At 45.1% G+C, this 14662-nt stretch overlaps 1 protein-coding gene across 1 annotated transcript in view; it reads left to right on the forward strand.

Moving 5' to 3' along the window:
• The window catches only part of LOC128430973 (plakophilin-4), a 33498-nt gene that overhangs the window by 1774 nt on the left and 17062 nt on the right, over positions 1-14662 (forward strand). The window contains exons 2-6 of the mRNA XM_053417134.1: positions 7438-7550; positions 8101-8135; positions 8733-8840; positions 10941-11095; positions 12471-12942. Of these exons, the coding sequence (XP_053273109.1) occupies positions 7438-7550; positions 8101-8135; positions 8733-8840; positions 10941-11095; positions 12471-12942 (883 nt within the window). The remainder of the gene's footprint in view (positions 1-7437; positions 7551-8100; positions 8136-8732; positions 8841-10940; positions 11096-12470; positions 12943-14662) is intronic.

Here is a 14662-nt window from a genome sequence, read left to right on the forward strand (position 1 = left end):
ACATTTGTCAGCAACAGCAGTTTAGTGGGATCATCCTTAAACTCTATAAAAACGTACAGATGGTTCGGTTGGTTTGATGTCCAACTTTTCTTCTTTACTATTATCTATGTGTATGCATTGCATGATCGTTGTTTGTGATTTGTGATGTGGTTTGGTATCACGTGTTTCCTTTGTGTGGTTGGGGGTCGTTCGGTTTTTCCCCTGGGGCCCAGACAGTCCCCTGAAAGTCCACCGGGATCTTACAGATAAAGAAAATGCGGTGATAATTTTTTCCTCCATCTTCAGGGTGTATAGTTATATTTCAACAGCTGACATATTACCCACCTACACGAAGCACGACAGCGTTCTAAACTTGGACGTCGACGAGAAAGCAAACATTTAATCATGTAGCTTGCTTCCGGAAAAATGTAATCAAGTTGCTTTACCTTTCTCTGCGTTGGAATTCAGGTGGCAGCGCCGCTCAGGCGTCAAATCTACCGCCTGCAGTTCCTCCTCAGAAAAGTTCAAATTAGACATGCTAAATGGAGCACATCAGTTATTGCCTTCCATTGTGTTCAGGCCCCTGATGCTTTTTCCGCTTTGCTCTCGTTTAGCCCGTTAAACGCGGTGAGCGAAAGGCGCGAGCGGGGGAAATACCAGACCAAGCTGGAAACCCAAAACCGGCCCAGTGTCGGTGCCCAGTTGAATTCTGTCACTTCCTGAGCAAACATGGTGAGATTGATCAGATGTTGAGACAACAGCCGGGCAGAGGCACTGCTCCAAAAGGAAAGAGGAGACGTGTGTAGCTGCTCTCTGCGTCGTTCTGTGAAATCAAGACTGGAATATGTGTCTGATCAGAGCTGAACAGGTCACAGGTCTGTCCTCTTCTAGTACACCAAGCATTCTGGGAGTTTGGGTTAACGCTGATATTTATCCTTCAACTGAAGGATAAATGTTCAGTTGAAGGATAAATATCAGCGTTAACCAGTGGTCAGTGGCCAGTGGTCACCTTTTTCTTCCAGTTTGGATCAAAGTCCATTTCACATACAATAATTGGATTTTTGAGAAAGTGTTGGTAAAATACTAAGGAGGAGTTTAAGTATAACTCGGCTGTCTGTTGAATCTAAGGCCACAGGAAGGAACCCGTTATTTTAGTGTAGCTCAAAGATGATTGCTTGGATTTACAACACACAGGAGGGAACCTGTGGGGAGTTACTGCTCCAAACCAAGAAACTGTTAGCCTCACATTTCTTTTTTTTTATGTCACATGAAATATTTAGACCCGAGATACAAACTCTGGTTGCTGTGTTTTTCAGGAGCACTGAGGGAAACTTGATCAGATCTCGCAGGCAAGGAAATAGCTGCAAATGCAACGAGTTGAAATCAAGGAGAGTAAACTATCAGCTCAATATATCGACTCCTCTACTGTATTTATTACAAGTCATTTAAAAATACTTGATAGATTAGTTCCATCTCTAATAGTATATATAGCATCACATATGATTTCATGTCTCCACTTCCTTCCTTTATCCAGAAATGAAGCCAAACTATCCCAAATCCGAACGCTGGCAGTTTGTCATTTGGAAACTTTATCTTTCGTTATTTATATGAGCTTGTGTCAAAATGTGATGAGGCCTTGTTAGGCTCCTGGTGGCCGGCGGTGGTGACTGTGCAGACCAGGTCCCAGTCGTAAGAGCAGAGTCCCACTGTGTGGCCGTGACGCATGGCGCTCCTGAAAAAGAACATGCACGCTCAGCAAAGCTCTCCCCAGGATGGAGGGAGAAAACAAAAAGCTCAATAAAAACGACAACAACCCGGGCAACGTCAGCGCTCTGCACGCTGATTGATTTTGACAATCAGGGCCAGGAAACGCACATGCATCGTCAAAGCCAATTCTCAGGAGCGGCCGATCTCCGTGCGGATGATTGACAGTCCCGTGCGGCCCGCTGTGTCCTGCAGAAGGATCGACTCAGATGAGGCGCCGGGGTCTCCATCTGAATCTGAGGGGTTAAACCAACTCCTTCAATCCAGTTGCGTCACCGCCTGGCTCTGCCTCTGAACTCTTGCTCTCTGACATCTGAATCCAAATGCCTGTTCTCTGTCATATTTCCGGAAAGGCAGAGCGTCTGTTGTTCTGCGGTCTGCCTTGTTGACTCCAGATCACGGCGGCCCGAGGTCTGCCTGTCAGCGTTCGAGGTTCTGCTGCAGAGTCACAGTGGTGGAGGAGGAGGAGGCTAATTCCACTTGATCTGCGCCTGTGAAAATGAAAGAGGAGCATCCACCCTGGGATACTGTTTCCGATCCCGTCAGAGTGGGATGCTCCTCGCATTTCCAGGAGTTGTTTACTCTCCCAGTGAACCCTGCGCGGCCTCCGCCTGCCTCATCTAGTTAATGACTTCCACTGTCTCCCCAAATGCCTTTTGACAGCCCTCGGAAAACGAGCACTACTTGTTGCTCTTACCATAAAAGTGGGCGCTCGGGTGAATACAGAGACCGAAAGTGTTTTAATCCATCTATGGGTTATTTGAGTGGGCGGAGGGAGCAAGAGAGAGATGGAAAAACAAAAGCTGGATGTGCGGCCCTCTGATCTTTCAAGGCGAATGTGGGTGTATCAGGAGCTGCTATCTGCTCTTCTTCCTCTGATGAGTGCTCGGCATGTGATTGTTGATCTTTGGCGCAAAATGGAGGCCGAGAGAGAAACAGAAAAGACGATCACACTTCAGTGAAAAAGTTTCCTTCTGTTTCAAACGAGCAGAATTAGGTTGAACATTTTCAGGGATCTCACAGGTGTGGCCTGGATAGAGTGGATTCACGTCCTGGGCTAAGATTAGACACAGTGCGGAGGAATAGGATGCAGAGGTCTGTGGATGGTGTCACTCGATAAGATGCAGAAGAAACGCTTTGTGACGGTGCACAGTAAGCGTCCGGTGGCCCCCGGCTGGTAGGAGACATCGCCAGGCTTGGCCTCGCATTGGCCTGGCAGGGCTAGGCCCGTTATCCAGACACCACGAGGTGACGTGGCGAGGCCGGAAAACAAGGAGCGCTGTGTGCTCCCGTCCTGTCTCCACGCTGCTCTGAAGTGATGTAAGCAAGATGCAGCAGCAGCAGAGCGGGGCCGAGTCAGCAGTGGGGACGCCGTGAGAGTGTGTGTGTGTGCGTGTGTGTGTGTGTGTGTGCAGCACGTTTTGAAGGCCGTGCTGTTTGAGCGGCACACTGCTGGCTCCCCTGACACTCCTCAGCCTGTCGATAAAACATCTGAAACTGTCACTCTGGGCTCCGGGGGGGGGGGGGTCTCGTTCATTTCCCAAGGTTTCTACCTCACATCCTCCTCGGTGATTAGAACTGTTCTGTTGTTCACCGATCTCGCTTTGTATCACCTTGGAAACCCAGTCACTGATTGCAGTGAAAAGGTTTTTGTCTAGTGGAGCGTATTGTGTTATTTTTAGGCTCTTTCAGTAAATGTTCCTGTGTGAACACCGACCTGAAGCTGCAGCTTGTTGGGCGGCAGCATTACAATTTGTTTGATAAACTTTGATCAACCAGTCAATGCTTGTTTAGTCCACCCAGATATTGGGTTCAACCCTCTTCCACTTGTCCGGGCTCGGGTCCCGGATGGAGCCGACCCAGTAGGGTATTCCAGACGCCACTCGTAGAACGTAGAAAAACAGTGGTTTGACATAATAGTTGCTACTATGTACAATTTTTCATCTTGGAATATTGCCGCAGCCTTTTCCTGCAGTCGCACAATTCATTTAACATTTTTCCATACTTCCATGCAGCCACCTCGGGGCCGTATCAGCCCTTAAAGTGGACAAACATCTCCCCAATTAACTGGGAATAATTGCCGCAGAAAAACCAACACTAATTAACACGGCCGAATTAGCTCTGCGTAGCCGGGCTCCTCGTGGGAATCATTAACGTTTCATTCGGACTAAACCAAAGCGACGTTGTATGAACGCTCCGGTGTTTGTGTGTGTCTGGCAAACTTCTCAAGGTGTTTTCAGAGGCCGACTCGTGGCGTCTGAACCGAGGCCAGTTCACTTCACTTCGGCGTCTGCTCCCAAGTCTTCGCTCTATCGCGAACGAGACGCGAGCAAACAGCCGACATGATGGGACCATTAACTAAATCACTGTACAACATCTGACTAAAGAGGCTGCCAAGGCTCCATGCATCACATGGCCAGAGCTGACCCAAATACAACAGAGCTTTTATCAAGAGACGTAAACAGATGAAAATCTGCCAGCCTGGATTTAAGTGTCTTTTGTAGTTTTTAAGGGATTATGCTTTGAGGGACGTTTACTCTACTGTGCCAGAAACCACGATGTTGTGGATAGAGTGGAAGGTGGGCAGGCAATTCATGTGATGATATCACACATTTCAATCAATCAATCAATCTAATTTTATTTGTATAGCCCATATTCACAAATCACAATTTGTCTCATAGGGCTTTAACATGGTAAAGGTATTCAGTTGTTAAATGGATTTATCCTGATGATTTCAATATCTGCATTAGTTCACTGTTAATGAGATATGAAAAGAAGAAGAAGAACAGGCTTTAAATTGTCGTTATAAAGTTTTTATTGATTTAAAATGAGTTTAAATGACCCTGGGTAGTGTGTTCGGTTTAGAACCCATGAGGATGCATTCGGCGACAGCGGCGAGGGGGGGCGAGGGGAGGTTTACAGGAGCTTGACCCCTTGCGGATACTGCCCGAATCACGTGCACAGGCCTGATATGTGTGTGTTTATGTGCTTGTTGTTTTCAGACTAAAACATTAAACCCCATATGGAGGTGGGATGTGAGCCACGGTTGGCACCGGAGCTCTTTCAGGTCGCGGCGCCGCTCTGGGACTTCGTTTTAAACGAGTTTTCTTTCATGTAAACCTGAGGATCTGCGGAGAAGGAGTGAGAGGGGAGATGAAAGTGACAGCTACAGTGATCCACCACAATGTGAACTAAGACCAACAGATGTGCCTGCAGACACATTTGTGTGATTTTCACAGTTCAGCACAGATTTGAACTAAAAACAGAAACAACAAAGAATAGTTTCTCTGTGGAGCGTTTGGAACAGGAACCACTCCCAGCTGCCACACTGTGGCTGGGCTGCTCCTGCAGGAGTAATGCTTGTATTACCATAGAGGGACATGATCAGGGATACCTTAAATACATATATAGTTAATAACAATACAAGCGTGCACAGTGAGGATGAGGAGGAACTACAAATGCGTGCACAGTGTTATTTTTGATAGTTGAAATATTCCCTGAAAACAAAGGGATCCAAACATACAACTAGCAATCCATTTCTTTTATTGACTCAAACCACAGGAATAAAAGAGATCTTAAATCTTCAGAAACGACAAACAAGGCAGTTCACTGTGTCCCGGTCCACACAGTGACCTTATCAGAATCCTTCACTTTGACATTTCCTGAATCACTGCACGACAAGGTTTCCTGGGAAGCTGCGTGTCTTCCAGTCAGGTGCTTTCTTTTACTTTTTACATTTACACGTTATTTGCAGACAGCTAATTCTCCCGCGGACCTCCATGATGACACCAGCTGTGGTTTTCTGGAAGATTTATGAAGCAGCTGGCGAGCCCCGGTGTTATGTAACAGAATACAAATGAGACGGTGCCAAAACTAGCATCCGTCCAGGAGCACTCTGCAAAAGAAAAAAATCTGTTTCACTTCCACACTTTTGAAGGAATTGGGTCCTCACCAGCTCTGCAGGCTTAAATAAGAGGCTTTTTTTTTACTACTGTGGTGTTTAGGTTGTCAGAAATGACACAAGTGGGCTCTGATGGTTCAATTCTATTGATATTTAGAGACAGATCACATTGTTGCTGCACGCAATCACATTTTAGAAATGTACAAACATCTAAAGCGAAAAAACAAATCTTGTTAAAGCTTTGTTATCGTGAATACGAGAGGGGTATTTAGCCCATTTACTTGTGATTCACTTAAATCATGAACAGAGCTGAAGAGCAGCATCTGATTCCCATTAACCTTCAGTACACATACTCATGCACGTCCTGTTCTCTAGGTGGTGCAGACTGAGAGGAGAGCACAGGGACACAAAATCCGGCAGACCTAAAAAATGTTGCGTCTCTATGTTAACGATCTTAATTACTTCAAGTCTGACCTGTAATATTTCTGCTGTCAACCCCATAGCTTCTGCAGGGGCCTTCAGTTTGTCTGAAAGATCCCCCACAATCCATCACACCCTCCCCTCACTCCCCTGAATCTGTATACCGACCCGGCCACTCCCTAAAAAACACTGAAACCGCGGATATGACTAAGAGCAAGTCGACAAAGATTCCAAGAGAGGCAACGTGATGAACACCTCGGAGCGGTGACGTTGTAAAACAGTTCACTCCGCTGTGATGAATGCACTGGGATGATTCTTAAAATAAAACAAGCAACGGCGTCCCTGTGCGAGGGAGAGAGAGAGGAAGCAAGTGATGAACGATTGAACAAACGATCTGTGCTTTTCAGACAAAGTGCTGTTGGATTAACTGTAAACTCGCAGAGTGGAGACGGAGTCGGCTGAACTGGATGAATCTTTAGAAAAGCAGGAAAACCCCGAGCATAGAACAATCATTAAATCGTTTTAGAATCACTTACAGGAGCAGCAGGACAGGTGTAATGGGGATGTGAAGCTGAAGTGGCCCATGGTGAATATGGACCCAAATTGCCCAAAACAAAATCAGGCCACTTTTGGTTGACAAATCTGGGCCAAAACAACTTTGCTATGTAGGCATCTTGCAATTAAAAGAAGGTGGTGGGGACGTATAGCTCAATCGCTGCCACCGCCGTGCGAGGGACTGATAAGGGGATTAAATTATGGCAAATATGAGAACAGAAGACCCACTGCAGACTCGACTCGGAGGTTTCTGCTTTTTAACGTCTCAAGATTTGACCCAGAAAATCCCGGAAGAGGAGAAAAACCGAGCCAACAGGGAGGCTGTGCATTACTCACACACCTGGATTGTTTTAGATATTGGTCATTTTAAAGGTTTTGGTCTCATCTACTCAGGATTCATTCTTTCTAATGGTTATTCTAATGCTAAGAGTGAAAGGAACCTGCAGTTTGCTTATGATCTTGCCCCTAAAATCGCGATTGAACCATTAGCTGCTCAATCATCGGAGCTTTGCACTGGTATTCTTCAGCTGTGTGTGTAATTACATTATCGGAGCTAAAGTCCATTAAGAGGTTGTGGACACAGTTTTAGTGTTTTTAAATCTCATATCCACTTTAACGGGTTTAAAAAAAAAAAAGGCTGCCGTCCCTCAGCGAGCTCTCAGCCGCTGAGAAATCAGTCAAGTCATGCCGGCTGAATACAAAATGGGTTTTACATTTAATTCTAACTGGCATCAAATAGGTCTTTAAAAGGAGGCTTAAATTGCCGTGTCATGGCGGATGTCGGGTTATAATCACCGACGTAAATGTCTTGCCCGTAGGAGCTGCAGTTTGAGCGGCTGACTCGGGAGCTGGAGGAGGAGCGGCAGATCGTGGCCAACCAGCTGGAGAGGTGCATGCTGGGAGCTGAGTCGCCAGCGGGAGACAGCAGCAGGTGGGTTCTCTCACACTGAACCACAACAGATCGCATCTTATTGGATTTTGTATCTCAATAAATGAATGCACATAATTTTTTAACTCCACCTGGATTACGCAAAAACGACTCAACCGATGTCCATGACATTTTGTAGAAGGGTGAGACGTGAACCAACAAAGATCCTGATAAATGTTTGTGTTGATCCAGATTCAGGATTCTTTTGATTTCTCACAGAATAATGAATGAATCTTGATGAGAACAATCATGCGTCAATAAGGGAGTGATATGTATGAGATGTATAAAAATCCGGATCTATCCCGACTAACCACTTAGCTGAAACTACTAAGAACTAAGTCATATAAACAAAATTAACAGGAGCTGCAACATTGCTTTGTTGTGCACTGAAAGTAAAGGTATATATATGTACAGTATATGCACAGTTTTTGTTTTTTTCATTCCAAACACTGTCTTCTTTCTTCTCCTTGGTCTTATTGAATACAAAGTATTGGTCCGTGACTCTGATTTGATTTACGTCTCTCTCTGCTCTCGCATCTCTCTCCTCCTGAAGCTCATCGGAGAAGTCGTTTGCATGGAGGTCTGCAGGTAAGATTTCCTCCTTTTAACCGCTCATGTTTTATTCTAATCTCAAATCGAACAAGTGAGCTGAAGGATCGGTGCCACAGGTCTCAAAATGAAGTGTTTTCTTCTACTGTTATAAAAGGAAAATGACCTGTTAAGCTACGTAGAGTTTTATACACCACAGTTTGAGATGAGATCAAATCCACAACACTTCGAGAAAACTCTTCTCCCCGTTTAAACCTCCAGAGGCCTGAGAGTTGCCAGGACTCAGCGCAGAGCGGTCAAGCAAAAACAAAACGGTGTCTCCACCGGTTCACGTGGGCTTTGAATTTACTGTTCTGTCACTGACTCCTCTCCCCCATTTCCTCACCCATAGCTCACTGTCAGTGTTCCAATAAAACAGATGAACAGCGATAAGATGCTGCAATTTTCTGTGTCAAAGAGTTGATATATTTCACTTGTAAGATTAAGAGGCTCCTGTCTGCAGAGGAGAAGCTGCTAAGTTGTTTTCATGCAGACTTTTTATCGACAGATTATCAGGGGACGTGGTGTCACTTTTTCATGTACATTCAGTTAAATGATTGGCTGAATGCTTTTAACTAAACGACGGACACTTGGCAGGTGGAGGGTCGTTGGGCGGAGCCATGGAGGCGTCTGGACGCCACCTGGAGGCGGAGGAGGGACTCTATCCGCCCGAGCAGGACCGCCACTCCCTGAATGACAGTGAGGGTCTGTTAAATGTACACTACCTGAACAACATCACTACTAATCAAAATAATTCGATTTTTAGCTGATGTGGTTGGAAACATCATTTTCCTTATTTGTAGAAAAGGCGGCATGCTTCTTAGATTGTTTTGTCGTTCCATTTACTTACTTTTCTTAATTATTAACGGCATTAATTAAAAGTAATTCAAGAGATAAGGTCTAAATTACATTATTAGTTAATTTTGTTATTGTTTAATTGACGCAAGCTACACAGTAGAGGTCAGAACATGAGTCACGAGACTCGTAACCATAAGATATTTTTAGTCCAAAGCTCCTGCCTACCTGGGCTCCAATCTGAACTATGTCTCAATAACATTAAATACCTTATAGTTCATTTAAGATTGCACGCTCACTTGTTATTTATTTAGAATTGAACACTAAATGTCAGTTAATCTGCCACATCAGGACTGTTTGGGTGTGGTTTAAAAGTGTCCTGGCTACATAAACAACTCTTTATTCGTCTATGACATCAGCAGTTTTATAGGCTCTTGTCTTGTAAACCCCCCCCCCCCCCCACACACACACACACTCCTGGCAAGAGACCACATTCAGTGATAAAGAAAACATATAAAAAGCACAGACAACACCCATGATTTGTGAGTTTTCTTGAACCCGAACAACAAATCCCATGAAGCAGCCAAAACTAATAACGATTTAGCCTCCCTCTCTCGCTCTCTCTCTCTCTCTCTCTCTCTCTCTCTCTCTCTCTCTCTCTCTCTCTCTCTCTCTCTCTCTCTACAATTTACAACTTTCCCAACCTGCATCATAAAGATCGGAATCTTTAAAGCTGATCACAAATATCCAAACAGCTGAGAACTGTCATTTTTGGCCAACAGGAGGTTTTGGAACATTTGCCGGGGGGACTATTTTCAGCAGGGGATTAATCCACATTTGGTGCTCTAGTGAGCATTTGGGGCAGCAGGAGTGTGTGGGAGTTAAAATAAACTAGTGTGTGTGTGTGTGTTTGCGTGGGGATGAAGTTAGATGTCACCCACTGGGTCACTGGTGTGTGTCAGGACAACAATGGAGATTCAAGTTGCAGAGGAATAAGCTGCAATTTAACGATTTTTATCAATATTTTGTTGTTAATGTTAATGTTTTGGTCTTTTAATGGGATTTACTGACAGTAGAATTAATATAGAATAAGGGAACTGTGTTTATAGAGCTTTTCTTTTTTCTTATTGAACTCTAAAAGCGCTCAACAGTACAAGGCAGAGTCTCCCATTCACACGCACCCACATATGGCCACCGTCTTTCTATTAACACCATTCATGCAGGCTTTATTTAGGGCTTACTTCGACTCAGGAGGTAGTGATGGTTGCCCATTAACAGGGAGGTTGTTGGTTTGATTCCCGGGCATCCCTTGTCTCCATGTGTCTAATTTTGGCAACAACATCTCCCGATTCAGATCAGCTGAAATCGCCCAAAACATAAGGTCTGTCTCCTCTTTGCTGTCTGATCTGAAGTCTCTTGTTCCGCCTGTATTCACACCGGGAGCTCTGCGGTACAACCACCAGCCTGTCGCTGTTGGACATTAGGCATCTTCACTGGAGCGGGTGACACTCGGGTCCATCAAGCTTCCTCAAAGTTTGTGTTAAAACCACTCCTGCTGCTGTGAATTCAGTTTGTCTCTTCTTCTTGGATCTTTCTTGGACCGTGCTACATTTCATCGTCATTAGTGAACATGTAATTCCTCAGTAGCTGCCTTTGGTCTTATTTATATTCCTTGTTGTTTGAGTGGTCGGAGGAACGGTGTAAAAATATCCTGCACATGTTTCCCCCTCCTTATGCTACAGCAGAAAGTAGGCCAGCCTTATTGAAGCAGCATGAAGGCTTAATGCAGATAGATCCATGCCCATGTATTGATATGCATACTGCCTTTTAACAAGTTGAAAGGCACGTAGAGATAATATGCAAATCAGGAAACCGCAGTGACTGATGGTGATGGCGGCTGCGCTGATGGGTTTGATCGCACATCCCACTGCTCCACTGGGAGGGAGCGATGAAGAGAATGTAAATACCCAGGAGTTTCCTCACCCGCTTTCATCTTTTGTTTCCTCTCAGACTCGGGAGGTCACTCGGCCCAGATGACCACGTACTCAGACAGCGGCTACCAGGACAGCAGCGTCAGCTACTACAGCAACCAGAACGTGGTGCGTTCGGAGCCCCGGGCCTCGATATCGAGGAGCCCGAGGGCGGAGGGCCAAGCCTCCGGGCAGGTAGGGTCACACCACTAGTCACATGATCTTCATCACCAGATGGTGTAGCTGCAGATGAAGATCACATAAAGTGATTGAAAGCTCCAGTGCAGCTACGTCACTTGACCTTGTGATGAGACTGTTTTCGAGGAATCCCCATTTTTTGGCTATTTGTCAGAACGTTGTCGCCTGCAATATCTTTTTCCTTTCTGCCGTGAACAATGATAATCGCCATCCCTCCGGTAATGACAGCCAGCGATCGTGAATCACGAGGAGCATCATCTAACGGCGCACAATCCAATCCAGTCTTACCTTTAAATCGCTCCGACTCAAACTCTATCAGCTAATAATGACACGCTGCCTTGCACGACAGTAGAAGCAGGAGTGACAGATAATGGTGAGCCCATTTGAATTCCCAGTTGATTTATTCCACACCCAGCAGCCTCGCTGGATGGGTTGACATGTCTCGGCTCTTAATTTCCCTCCGCGGCGTTCCAGGCGTGGATGGATTAAGGCGCCACATATCAGCATCCAGTTGCTCAGTGCGTAATTGAGGGGCAGTTTCACATTTGGTAATGGGGATGAAAAAGCAAATGTTTGTCCCTATAAATATGAAATGTTCTGTCAAGTCTAATGAATTTAGACATTTATTCAAAGGCACGTTGAGTTACTCCGACAGACGATAAGGATAATGATGCCCTCCGTCAGACGTGATGAAGCACCCTGCCTCAGAGTGTCTTCTTACTGGTAATTGGCAGGTGTATTTGCAAATGGAAGCAGCACGGTGAACACACGCTAATGTTTTCAGGTATTGAAGTGATTCATTGTCAATACCATTGTGAATATTACACCGGGAATCACGTGGATGCTAATTACAAACAAGTTAAATGTCATTTAATAATGACAGTGGAGATTTAATTTAATTTCACAAAGTTTGGAGCAGTAAGTGCTTGGCTGTCGTGATTAAAGCGGGTTCACTTCTTCTGTATGATTCCTATTATTCTGTACATTGCTTGTTTTTATAGGTAACGATAGATTTTTTTGATAAATAGTACTGATCTATTGATATGTAGAGAATTGTGATGCATTTACATTGTTTTGTGCTTATTCTTCAATTCGTTTTTAAGCTCTAAATTCTCCTTTAGTTTGGTTTTTCTGTAGTGAGCCTACTCATGGGTGTCGGCCTCCGTGCATTTCCCTTGACATTAAACACATGCTTAATAGCTACATGATTTAATTTCAATGGTATTTGCACAAGCATAACGACCCGTGGAAATAAAAAGGGCATTTTACGAAGCTTTAATAAAAACAGATGCCTTCATTAACATACAATTGGTGTTATTTGTCACGTTTACAGTCTCTGGAAGCTGTAATTTGTCTCCCCTCTTCTCTGCAGGCGTCCAGCCGGGTGCTGCGGAGGATGTCCTCCCTCCCCTCCAGGAGCCAGTCTCCTGGCGGTGGCACCGCCGGCACTGTGTCGCCCTCCCGCATCTCCCTGCGCACATCCCAAGGCAGCACCTACGACTCGCCCATCCTCTCCGAGCCCAAACCTCTGGCCGCCGTGTTTGCCGGCACCGCGATGCCGCCCTCCTGCCCGTCACCGACCTCACCGACCGGCGGCATACAGGCCCTGGGTCTTGGGGGAATAGGGGTCTTAGGAGGAGGAGGCAATGGCGGGCGCCTGGGCTCCACCCTCTCCCTGGTGGAGGGGAGGGTTTTGACGGGGTCCCCCCTGCGCTCGGGGATGATGGCGGTGCCGCAGCACTACGGCTCCACACTGCCCAGACAGAGCCAGCCACTGGCCTACGGAGCTGACCCGTACAGCCTGTACCAGAGGAGCGCACTGCCCCGCCCTGACAGCCTCATAGGTCAGTCTGACATTTACATATCCTGCTGTTTGTTGGTGTGGTCCAAATTAGACATCAGTCCAATCAAACTCCAATCCTCCCACTCTTGTTTGAAATGGATTTCCCAGATGTTCCTGTATTTTTCTGCACATGTAAAACATTGTGTCGGTATTTAGCACGCGTCTATAATTAATGAGTCGACATCCAGATCCATCAGTGGCGCTTCCCAAACCTTTTGGGCTTGGAAGCCCTCCAGAGAGAACTGCACTTGCCAAGCCTCATCTCAAGTGTCACACATTCTCACCTCTAAACCGTCTCGTTTGATCAAGTGTCCCGGGCCTGGAGATGCTAAACTGTACAGCAGCTCACAAAGAGGCAAAGATTATGCATAGTTTTGAAATATTACATTCAGATTTTTGTAGAACGCTTCACAACACATTCATTCGGTCGCAATCTGTCATAAAACTGTCACATATGCATAAATATGTATAGAATAAACTGAATATATGTGCATAAGTATCTATATTATTGGATTGGAGCTGTGGAAGGTGATAACATGAGCAGTTTCTCTTGTGTGTAAATGGTTTAAAAAAAGTTAAACCTCTGGGATCTACACTTTAGCATCCTCGTAATGGTGTTTTGATATCGTATCACTCTACACATAGACGTGGACGACTTGTATGAGTGAAAATTATAAAAGTCGGGGAGGTCAGTTTGCATCGTGGACGGCTGCAGGGTTAAATCCAACCAGGTCCCAAAAAAATCTGGGCCAGAAGAGTTTCCTTTGAGCAGCTCACAGTTCTGCAGTAAACAAAAAAAGAAGAAGATTTGAGTGTTTGCAACATTGTGTTCTCTGCAAACTCTTGTAAATAAACAAAGCCATGCTCCGCAGCCTCGATGCCACCGCTGTAGATTTAATAACCTTTCCTTTGTTGGGGGGGACCCAGCACGGCTCCCTGTATCTCCGGGAAGCAGCAGGAATCATAAATAAAGCCGAGTGTTGAACAAAATGACTTTCATACAACTGCAAGCTCGGCAGAGATTTGATCTTGCAGGGAGTTGATTTCATGGAGTTTTTTTTTTGTGTGCACTGGCAGATAATGCCGCCTGCTTTGATGGAATAGTATATTGATGCACGCCGGTGTGGAAGAACAAGGATTCTAATCTTTCTTTTGTACCAGGTAGATGTTTTGAGCTCGGGCTCGACGTGATCTTTTAGGTGCCGGGTGTGATTGATGTGCGGCAGCGTAAAAGAAAACAAATCAGAGAGAGAGAGAGAGAAAGAGAGAGAGAGAGAGAGAGAGAGAGAGGAATCTACGGTTTGAATGAGCACGATACCAGTGGATCACAGCTGTTTAAGTGCTTCCACTACATTTTCCTCTTGTTTCCTGTAGAGAAAGTGTCATGCAGCTGCATCATAAGTCAACACTCGGTTGCACATCATTAATTACAAACAAGCAAACATGTAGCGATGTTTGCTTAATAGGCTCCGACACGCCAAGTAGCTCATTTCACAATAAACCATTTTTAAAAGCACTAATCGCCTAATAAAAGGTTAATAATACGATTTAATAGCTATAATCAGATTTAAGAGCATGTCATGTATTCTCACCAATGCTAATTCACCCTATGAATTAAGCTTGTGTTATATTATATACATTTTCTGTTTATACATATACCAGCAACTGCCATCCATACCAATGTTTATACGTTCATTGTAAGGCTAATTATGGCATTTTAT

This window comes from Pleuronectes platessa, chromosome 24 (assembly GCF_947347685.1).
Source record: "Pleuronectes platessa chromosome 24, fPlePla1.1, whole genome shotgun sequence".
In the NCBI taxonomy this organism is placed as follows: Eukaryota; Metazoa; Chordata; class Actinopteri; order Pleuronectiformes; family Pleuronectidae; genus Pleuronectes; species Pleuronectes platessa.